At 39.6% G+C, this 11,026-nt stretch overlaps 1 protein-coding gene across 5 annotated transcripts; it reads left to right on the plus strand.

Annotated features, from left to right (window-relative positions):
* The first annotated feature begins 25 nt into the window (after positions 1 to 25).
* ZCRB1 (zinc finger CCHC-type and RNA binding motif containing 1) lies at positions 26 to 10,641 on the plus strand. 5 transcript variants are annotated; one of them, XR_014619333.1, is made up of 10 exons: positions 26 to 158; positions 4,015 to 4,102; positions 4,270 to 4,298; positions 7,026 to 7,137; positions 7,226 to 7,333; positions 8,187 to 8,296; positions 8,398 to 8,473; positions 8,725 to 8,846; positions 9,038 to 9,555; positions 9,825 to 9,952. XR_014619333.1 is itself a non-coding variant. In XM_084305983.1 (8 exons), exons 2-8 carry the CDS (start codon positions 4,019 to 4,021, stop codon positions 9,954 to 9,956), a joined length of 651 nt encoding a protein of 216 aa, XP_084162109.1. In that variant the 5' UTR covers positions 32 to 158; positions 4,015 to 4,018; the 3' UTR covers positions 9,957 to 10,641. The 5 variants fall into 5 exon arrangements, 1 of the variants encoding a protein (XP_084162109.1); XR_014619334.1 differs by having other exon boundaries at positions 9,390 to 9,555; XR_014619335.1 differs by having other exon boundaries at positions 9,397 to 9,555.
* Positions 10,642 to 11,026: the final 385 nt, after the last annotated feature.

Genomic DNA, 11,026 nt, shown 5'->3' on the forward strand with positions numbered 1-11,026 from the left:
CGCCTCGGCTCCCGCAGGCGGCGCTCGGCGCCCCGCGTCAGCGGAAGGGCCGCGCCGGGCTGCGCCGGGCCGGGCTGCGCCGGGCCGGGCTGCCCTAAGATGGCCGCCCGCGAGGGCTGAGCGCCGCCCCGCCGGGAGCCGCCGGGGAGCCGCCAAGGGTGAGGGGGGCGCGGGGGGCGAGGAGGGGACGGGGTCTCTGCTGGGGTCCCTGGGGGGTCCTGGGGGGTCCTGGGGAGGCGGGCGGGGTGTTTGGGGCGCCGTTTACCTGCTGTGAGCCCGCGGAGGGGTTGTGTTGTGGTGTGTAAGGGGCTGCGTGGGGATAAAGCGGGCTCGGCGCTGGTGGGTCGTGACGCGGCTCTCGGGTCGGGAGCGGGTGCAGCCCGGTGTGGGGGCAGAGAGGGGATTAATTCGGTTTCGGGCACTCAAAGGTTGGTTGGGGCTGGAAGGGGCCTCAAAGCCCACCCAGCTCTACCCCGCTGCCAAGGCAGGGACACCTCCTACCAGGCCAGGATGCCCAAAGCCCCATCCAGCCTGGCCTTGGGCACCTCAGGGATGGGGCACCCACAGGACTAACAGGGGACTTCTCTTCCCTCCCTTCCCACAGGCGTGTCATTATAAGCCTGAGCCAAGTTACTACCAGAACTAATGGTTTCTTGATTAGGTTCTAAATTCTGTTGGTGCTCTTAAATTATTAACAAAACATGGCACTTTAAGCATCAAGATAGAAGAACTGAAGTTGATTGGCCTGAGCAATCGCATCTGGAGTGATTTATCCACAAATTTATACATTTTTAATTCATTAAACCACATATCTGACCTTACTGATGTGTATTTAAAACCAACAAGTAAAACATTTGTGTGTAAGTTGCAATGTTGGTGTTAAGTCCTGAAAGTGTCGGTGCATTCAGACTCCACTTGATGCTTCAGAGGCATCTGAACCATTTTGGAGGTGCCCTTGTAAGTCCTGGGATGGAGCAGAAAAAATGGTAACTGTATTTAATCATTGTCTTTTCTTCTGGTGCTCTCAACATGAGTGATGGACACTGCATGAAGTATATCGGAGTCAAGCAAAGCACACTTGAGCACCCAACGTATTTTGCAGGAGACCCAATCGTTAGTGACAGATGGCTCTTGTCAGGGAATGGCTTCTTTGAATTGTTGGCAAAGGCAAAAAAGACTGGATTCCACAAGTCATAGTCATGATAGACAACCTCATCCTGAAAGTTAATATGTGAAAATAATAAATGAAGAAAGCATTAATATTGCAGAGAGGCCGTTAGATTAATGGGGGTTCTGCTAGACCCCATGGAGATGATGTGCTGGATTCCAGCTGATGCTTTAAAGATAAGTAACCAAGAAATACCTTGAAGATCGGGGAAACCACATAAAAGCATTCACTAGAAAACAGAAATGTTTTGATTTGTTGATGGGCTCTAGAGGGATATAGAAGTCAGGTTGTGTGTAGCTCAGGGAGTCCCCCACGTCAAGTAGAAAGCTCAGATGCTCATTTCGTTTTTTATATTTATTTAGTTATTTATTATCTTAGCCTGTGTAGTGAAATCCTGGAGAGTAGAGAGACTGGTGAGCAAGGAAAAAGAATGTGATGAAAATGTTAAACTTGTGTCCAGCTGTTTTATGAAATTAGAAATTTCCCAAAGTAAAAAGACTCCGAGCCTTAGGATAGAGGAGTTTCTCATCTAGAGAGTTAAAGCTAGAATTGGCTGGTTTTTACATCCTCCTTTCCCAAAAGCTGGTGAAACTGGTATGGCAAGGTTGGCAAAAAACAAAAAAACTATTGTTTGTATCCCTGTAATCGCTTCATGGTGGTTTATTTAAAAAAAATAAAGAAGGCAATGTTTTGTTAATGTTTATGGGAGTGGAAAGAATTGTGGTTGTAGTTGGATCTACAGTTGCATTTAGACCATTGTATTCACACAAATGGCCAGAAATATGCATTTTTAACATGCTCGAGCTTTTTGAGAGACTGATTTTGGGAAAATCATAAAGTTTTGCAGTGACCCCAACAACTTAGACATTAAAAGTCAGATGACTGAAGCACCCACATGGGGGTCCTGAATGATACGGATTGCTACCATTATTTGGGCAGTCAGAACTGCAGCACTACTTCAGTTAAATTTGTCCAGGGGACTGTTTTCTGCTGTTTTCTCTGCTGTTGCAAAATCTTGGTGTTGTACCATAATGCAGCACTGGGGTAGCCCTTACCACGTCCTCTGTGTTGTGCTGGATGTCTGCATTCCTGTGCTTTAAGCCACCTCTCTGTACGGCGCCTCGCCGAGTCGGTTTGGTTGGGCTTGTCAAGGATACCAATGTCAAGCAGTGAGGAATTTGGGGTAATGAATCAAGTCTGCATAACACCAGATGCAGTGCGTGGCCTTTGTTGCAAATTTATTCTGTTTTCATTTGCTTAACCTTTATGTTGCCATTTCTGCTCGTGCCAAAAAACACAGTCTCTGAACGTGGAAAAACTCAAAATTTGATCACTTAGAAACCGCCGCTTAAACGAGTTGTGAGACATTAAACTTGTCAGAAAAGAGAAGCAAAATGCATGGATAATCAGTGTCTACTGGGAGTATTAGGCCTTCAGATGACTGAATCATGAAATGCCAAAAAAAAAAATAAAAATAACCACCAATGAATTAGAGTTTGACATTAATTTCTTTGCTGATAATTGACCCTTGCATCTGATCAAACTCCCTACCTGGAAAGTCCTCTAAGGCGCTGCGTCTGTTCTATGATGGGTGTTGATTTCTTTAGTTTCTTTCATCCCTTCAACAGCCTTTGCATTTTAAATTGAATTGGTCTTGCTGAAGAAATGGCTTGAGCCTCAGTGAAGGAGGCAGCTGAGAATCAGTGAGGGGTACCAAGAAGCAGCAATAAGGCTGCAGAAAACTGGCTAAGCAGGTATTAATCATGGAATCATTAAGGTTGGAAAAGACCTCTGAGATCATCTGGTCCAACCAATGTCACCCACTAAACCATGTCCCTAAGTGCCATGTCCAACCTTTCCTTGAACACCCCCAGGGACGGTGGGCTGCATAGGGAACATTTTTGCTGTACTTTTTGGTGTGTTCTCTCATAAGGGCTGTGTTTTATTCTGATCTTGCATTTTACCCATTTTTGCACCAAGCCTTGCCTACAGGATGAATCAGAAGGAAGAAGTGCTTTGCACAGACTTTAGTGCCACTTCAGTTTTTTGGGAAAAGTCCAAACATGAGGAAAAACACAGCCTGTTCTCTTTCAAGTTAGTTCAGTTATTCCTTACCTCATATTAGATTATGTGTATGCAGTTTTCAGATGGGATGTTTAGGATGTTTTTGAATGGGTTCATTGATTCTAGGTATAGTCTTAGCTACTTAGGCTCAAGAACTTAGGATAGGAAGGAAATTGGCACTGAGATTTCCCTGGCCAGGAGCAGGGGAGATGCCATCTGTAACCAGCACTGGAAATCTCCAGTTCCAGAGCACCACAGAAGCATGAGTAATGGATACAAGATGAAATACTTGCTGCTTTAACAGATGAGATACACTGCCTTGGCGTTAAAAAGTGTCTTTTTTTTTTTTCCTTCCTTAACCAAAAGTGGTTTATTCTATGTTGAATGCAGCTGAGCTGAAACTAGTATGAAGAATCAAATCATGTAGGTACTTGTCCAAAGGTTGTTAATATCATGTATTAGCCAGAACATTCAGTAAATGGAGACGGAGGCTTACTTCAAGTACACAAACCCATCAGGTTTTTTTTCATGGCTTACTGATCAACTAGGACAAAGAAAAAATATGCTTTGAATGCAGGGGAGAGGGAAGAACACGAGGGCAAACACTGATTTCATGTAAAATGCTAAAAAGGAAATGAAAGCTATGCTTTATTGCAACTTTATCGTGACCATCTGGGCTGTGTTTAAAAGAACAATTTGGGGGAGAAAAAATCGCACAACTGCTTTTCAATTTCTCATGTTTTGGATACAGTTTAACTCTTCTCTCTTTCTCCTTTCATCAGAAAAATGAGTGGTGGCTTGGCACCAAGCAAAAGCACCGTGTATGTGTCCAATTTACCCTTTGCTCTGACCAACAACGATCTATACAGGGTAAGTTTTTAAGAACACTACTGTTCAGACTAAACCAATTGGCAACAATTTGGAGTGCAAATATAATATTGATGTACATCTCTTAGAAGAGTTTGTCTTGATAAATTTGTTACCAATGGCATGGAATTGTCTATTGTTAAATCTTTCTATTTTGTTCTGTTTTTCAGATTTTTTCAAAGTATGGGAAAGTTGTCAAGTAAGTGATCTGATATGGCCTGCTATTTTTGTAGCTTTCTTCTTAAATATTTAATGTCTTTGATTCACTGGCATGTCTTGTGCTTTTTATAATTTAAGCCTTAAATGTGTAACTATTGCAGGCCTGTTCATTTTTAATAAAGTATAAATTTAACAGCTGGGAGTTCTTGCAGTTGCACACATGCTGTAGGAATATTTGTCTTGCAGACGAGTGCTGTTTTGTTAACAGCTTCTCAAGAGCAAGTACAATGCTACCGTGTACCAGAGATCTTTTCTCTCAAGTAGTTGAAGCAATATTCTTCTAGTCAGTGTTGTTCTCTTTCCTTCACCTCAGCCACAGGTGAATACTTGTGAGAGTGGGAGGTTTTAAAGACATGAATGAGATGTCACAGATCCCACAGACAGTTCCCATTATTGCAACGTACAGTTCCTGTTTGTGGTTCCAGGGGGATTTGTTATTGTGACTGTTTAGTGCTACATTTAAGATCAGACATAAATCAGACATAATCAGACATAAGATCATACTCTTAATATGTGGGATATTCATGAAAGATTATTGCGAATACCCATCTATGTGTTGAAATGATAGAAATAAATGTCATGGTAAGGAATATGCTTTTTGTTTGGTTGGTTTTGGTTGGTTTTTTTTTGCTTGTTTGTTTGTTCGTTTGTTTTTTGTTTGTTTTTTTTTTTTTAGCTGCTCAGAATAACAAAACTCTAGACTTCAGTCTTCAATCAAGTAAATATCTGCTGTAACCTCTGGTGGCCACTGTAATGATTTCTGATATTTAGAGCTAAGTTCAAAGTTTTTGAAGTCGCCGTAGGGTGTTTCAGGTGACAAAATAGCAGGAAATGCCAGTCAGACCACAACTTCAGGAAAACATGCATGAGAGGAAAAACCCTTACGTAGGGCTCTGACAGACACAGTGACCAGTGAAACAGGGCAGCTGCACTCTTTGTTTCCAGGCTGGGGGTATCTGACCTGTTTTAGTTCATTGCTGAACTACTAATTTAGAAAAATCCCAAGCCAAAGGTTGTAGTATCACTGGTGCTTAATAGCTGTTGACAGACCTGTTCTCCATAAATTGGTTGCTTTTGACTTCCGTTTTGACACTCCTTTGGTAAGGAGCTCCACAATCTAAATGTGCCTGTGCTCTGTGTGTGTAGGGAGTAGGGGTCTTCTACCTTGGCTTTTGAACTTGTTTGGATAGGAAGACAGGAATTGCATGAAGTATTGACTGTATAATACATGGCTTACTTTAAACGTGTTATAGCTGCATGCATTCTCTTTCTCATTATCAGTAGTTTCTAGTGTTTTATTTGCTTGTTTTGGCTACCATACACAACAGAAATGGTGTTTTCAGATGCCTGTGCTGAAGAAATCCTGTGCTGCGTGCTTTATGAAAGTCAATGATTTAGAACTTGCTACTTTGCATAGTTGCTGTTTTCCTTAACCTGTACCTCATTTCACAAAAATCTCACTTACTGATACCTAATTTTTCTTGACATTTTGTCTAGTAACTGCCAGATTAAACCAAGTGCAGACTCACAGAATACCGTGTGTATACGATACTACCACGACTACTTTTGTATTTAGCAAAATTTGCTACACAATTCTTTGCAAGCTCACCTGCCTCTAAACAGTGCAGATACTATGGGAGACTACTGGTGTTCCCATTTCAGTGTGAAACCTGATCCTTGTTAGCCTCAGTTTCCTATTCCTAACTAGTTATTAATTCCTAAGAAAAATCTGTTCAAATATTAGCTTGATTTCTGGAGATTCTTCCGCTCTCTGATTAAAGTCAGTTTAAACAAGCTTTAATGGGTTTTTCTTGAGGTGTGACTTGACTAGGCAAAATCATGCTGACTTTTCTTCTTCCTTACTACATTTCTCATCCCAATATATCATATTATGAGTTTAACTCATTTGCTGAGGTTTCATGCAAACTCATTCTTCCTACAGTGGCAGATATGGGAAGGAGTCTGTTCTCTTAGTTTTTAATGTGTGCTTTTATTTTTACATACCTGCCAACTGCCATCCTGTTTCCCACTGATGTTTTCTAGGACAGAATGCAATGGACATAAGATTGAAAGGACTGAGGTTGGGTGGGTTCTTTACCTCTAGTCATTCTGTGGATTTTACTGGGTAAAAATCTTTCTTAAATTTCCAGATGTGCTACCACAGTTGTTATTTTTAAGGTTACTTCATGTCGTGTAAAATAACACATGCATCCGTAACCTTCTTGGACTCCAGTTGGAGATACTTCCAGAACAATACAGTGAAATAGCTTAGCTGGTTAGTCCTACAGAGAAGTACAACTCTGGATGCAGTTCAGTACACTGCTTTTTCAGCAATTACAGCAATGGTCAAGATTGGTCCCAGATTTTTAAGTTCACCTCCAGTGAGTATTGTTCCCTCCAGGTTACGTTGTCTACAAATGGAGTGTGTTCTCCTTTCTTCAAGTTGTTCAAGAAATAAGCATGATACTGGACTGGAATGATGTCGAAAGACTCCATGTACTTTTTTTTAGATAATCTCTGCTGTACCTCCAAGCACAGGCTCTGGTTAGCTGTTCCTTTGTATTGCTTTTTAATGAGCCTTTCCATAGTTACTTATACTTTATTTTCATTTGGCTATATAGCAAACTAAGATCCCACTGAGATCTTTCTGGAAAAAATGTCTCTAAAACAATTTAAGCATACCAATAATGTGGTTATATGTTTTCAGAGTTACTATTATGAAAGACAAAGACACCAGGAAGAGCAAAGGAGTTGCCTTTATTTTGTTTTTGGATAAAGAATCTGCACAGAACTGTTCTCGGGCACTTAATAACAAACAAGTAAGTAATGGAAAGTTGTTATGACAGGAAGGTTGGGTTTACAATTCCTAAGTATTTACTTTTTTTTTTTTTCTCTTATTTTCTGTAGCTGTTCGGAAGAGTAATAAAAGCAAGTATTGCCATTGATAATGGAAGAGCAGCAGAATTCATTCGCAGACGCAACTACTTTGATAAGTCAAAGTGTTATGAATGTGGGGTGAGTAAAACCAAAAGTAAAGCAACATATTCCATCTTTCAACTTTCAGCTTATTTGTTCTGTTTTGCCATTGCTAATCCTACCCATGGCATTAAAATACATTTTGCTGTTGATATTATCAACTTGCAGAGCAGTTGTACCATTTTCAAGAATGATAGTACTCTTTTTGCATTTTATTTGGGATTTTTGGGGTGGAGAAAAATGTCTTTATAATACCTACTTAACATGCTGATGAGCAGACAGAGCTGAGTAGTATAGTATGATGCTGTTTGAGAAGGAAAACCCCTTAATTTTCCCTTCAAAATACCTGGTTTTTCTCTACCTTTGGAAATAATAAATGTTGGATACAGCTCTTTTTACACGGAACAAGTGTTCTTTGAGTTTCAGGCAACTCCTCGTTTCTCCTGAACACAATAACATAGGCATTTGAGATTTGGATTTTATTTAACATCAAAGGCAAACTTGATTTATATTCATAACATTTTTGAGAGCAAATATGTTGACTCAGACATATTTCTTAAACTGCTAATGCTGAGGTTTATATCTTGTCTTGAACATAAACCATGCTGTAGCGTATTTCGATGTTGCAGCAGCCAAAGAAAATCTGCTTTACTCTTAGCTTGTTCTGTATTTGCAGTTAAACATGCATATCACCACCGATCTCTTTGTTTCCATGGCAAGCTAATAAAGAAGAGTTTGTCTTCTGTGTGCTTATTCAGCATTCCATTTATCTTGTTAATTGTTTCCATTTTTTTTCCCCATGAGCTGTCTTCCATTAACTTCCCCCATGATATGTTTCAACGTGTAGTGGTTGGAAATGATTTTTGTTAACTAATATTTCTTTTTCTACAAGGAAGCAGGACACTTAAGTTATGCTTGTCCTAAAAATATGCTGGGAGAGCGGGAGCCACCAAAGAAAAAAGAAAAGAAAAAGAGAAAGAAAGTAGTTGAACCAGAAGAAATGTATGTATTTATTTCCATATCAGTACTTCACTTAAGCAGCTTTTTCATACCAAACACTTAAAATAAAGATCTCTGTATTTTTGTCTCTCTGCACAATGAAGTGAGGAGGAGGAAGAAAGTGAAGAGGAAGGAGAAGACCCTGCTCTAGACAGCCTCAGCCAGGCCATAGCTGTCCAGGTACAAAATTGAAGTATTGCTTATTTATTTCTAAGTGGAACTTCTCTCAAGCTTCTTCTCAAAAACAATCTTACAGTCTCTAAGATACACTTTTAAATCTGTCTGTTCTGTAGCACTTAGGGCACTCTTGCCAGACAATAGCTGGTGACTATAGTTGGGTTCTTCATATGACAGGCATGTTCAGTCCTTTTTTTGTTTCAATGCTTCAATATTGCTGTGTTTTTGAATTGCACTTCTTTCTTTCTTTCAAGCTTCTTTGCCGCTTAGTTCCCTGTCATCTCTGCTGTGATGTTCCATTAGGTTTTTGATCCACAAATCCCTCTTTATTCTGATAACTGACCATCTGGAAAAACAGTTATGCATAAATGAACAGGTACATCCTCTGCTTTCACTGACTAGAATATTCTTGAACAACACCTATTTCTGGAGCACTTCCTTTGCCTAATACAGCCTATTGCTGTCTGTGATGGAACTTTCCTCTCAAAACGTATTTATTCCAGTTTTTGTTATGTAGATAGGCAGTCTGACAGCTATATTACTGTCTTCTTCAATACTTCTTTACAGGCTTTCACTTCACTACACATAGCAAGCCTGAACTGATGTTCAGATTTCATGGCTCCCCAGTCCCCAGCTGTTCCTTGCATACCCCCACTGCCTAAAAACTCCTCAGAGTTTTTGAGATAACTTTGTCCTGAATATGACTTTACTTCAGGTAAGTCATATTCATAGTCTGAAACAAAAATGATGCAAATCTGCATGATTATTCCCCCCACCCACATCCCAAAGAAACTCCACAATTACAAATAAAACCTCTAAATGTAAAGAAAGCAGGAAATATTCCAATTTTTCCTCACAATCTAAAGATTTTAAGTTGGATAGCATGCTTCCTAGTAAAAATAGGAAACATCTATTTCAACCTTTAGTTGAATAACCTTCATATCTCTGAAGACGTTCATTCCATGAATAAGTGACTGCAAAAGGCAACAGATGGAAGACTTCTTAGTGGAACAAAGCTGACTCAAAAATGTCAACTTCAAATTCATTGCATCCTTCGCTTGAAATCTCAGCTACTTTATAGTTCTGTAAGTTTACTGTGTGTGTACAGTTCATCTCTTTGAAAACAGAGGGTACTCTGTGTGGTCTGCATCGGTGCAAAAGACTTTTACCATCAGCATGTAAGAGCTGCTTTCAGAAATGTTTTTTAGTGCATTCAGCACACAGTTTATCTGGAAATGGAGTTGAACCCTCTGAATTCTTTAACTCGTTAAATAATTCAAAGCCGATTAGTAATTAAGATGCATTACCAATAACAATGCTAATTTTTTTAATACTAATACTTCTTCCATTGTAGCAAGCCAAAATTGAGGAAGAACAACAAAGATGGACACAGACTGCAGGGGAATCTTCCATTTCAGATGACTCAAAACGTCCACGGATTAAGAAAAGTGCTTATTTCAGTGATGAGGAAGAACTTAGTGATTAAAATAATATTGTTTTATATGCATATATATAATATATACAGTGTACATTTTGTAAAGTGCAACAAAGTTATCTGTAATACATGTTTTTCTTGGTGTTGAAGACACTGAAAATCATGTTGCAGTTCTACCCTCCCAGCTGAACCTCCTGTTTTTTGATCTCTCTCTCTCTCTTTTTCTCTCCCTTCCCCTAACCCCCTTTCTGCCCTCAAGGCAGCTTTTTACAAAAGTGATGTGTTTCTATGCTTAAATCCAGAAAAATATCAGGGAGAATGCTTCCTGCAGGTAGTACCTAGACCTGAAATGGGAGTAAAATCTTACATTAGAGGATTTCTTAAGAGTTTTCCTAAGAGGACTTCCTCTTAGATGACTGTTAGCACCTCTGATGCTTTATTAGTCCATTTATTGTCTCTTTGGAAGCAGTGCGTTAGTAGCGTATGAATAATCTTGCACTAGCTCTCTGCCTAGGGTTGAATTTCATCCTTAACTGCTGTACTAGCCTTTTAATTCTTCGTGCAGTAATATAATAAATTCCTGTTACATAAATTTGGTCTGTGAAATCATTTTAAACAGTATCTCTGTTTTCCAAAATTATATTAAGATGCTCTTCTGTTTTATGTACAGTTTCAGTAATTTGCTGTACATTTCTTTATTATCTTATAGCCTATATTTAATGTAGACTTTGTAGGAGATACAAATTAGAAGTGATATGGTGGTGATATGGTGATTAGGTCACTCTTAAAATCTAAATTTATTTTTTTTAAAGAATAATAGTTTTGTTGCTCTTGAATTAAAAACAAAAATGGCCATATGTTTTAAAAATGGGTGTGTCCATATGCTTTGATATTCTCTAATCTGATATTTAAAGCCTCCCACAGTGACAGGGGCTTACGCTGAGCTGTTTGTTCCTCCTGACAGCAGTTTGCGTGCCTACCATGGTAGTTTTAAATATATTTGTATCAAGCACGGATCTCAGTGCTATCTAATATTCTTAGGCATCTGAATCTGCTGCAAAACCCAAAGGGCACAAAGTTCCCTCTGTGCCTGAAAAGCAGCTTTAATGTATGCTTGGAAC

The sequence above is a fragment of the Netta rufina genome (genome assembly GCF_964035555.1).
Source record: "Netta rufina genome assembly, chromosome: 1".
Taxonomy (NCBI): domain Eukaryota; kingdom Metazoa; phylum Chordata; class Aves; order Anseriformes; family Anatidae; genus Netta; species Netta rufina.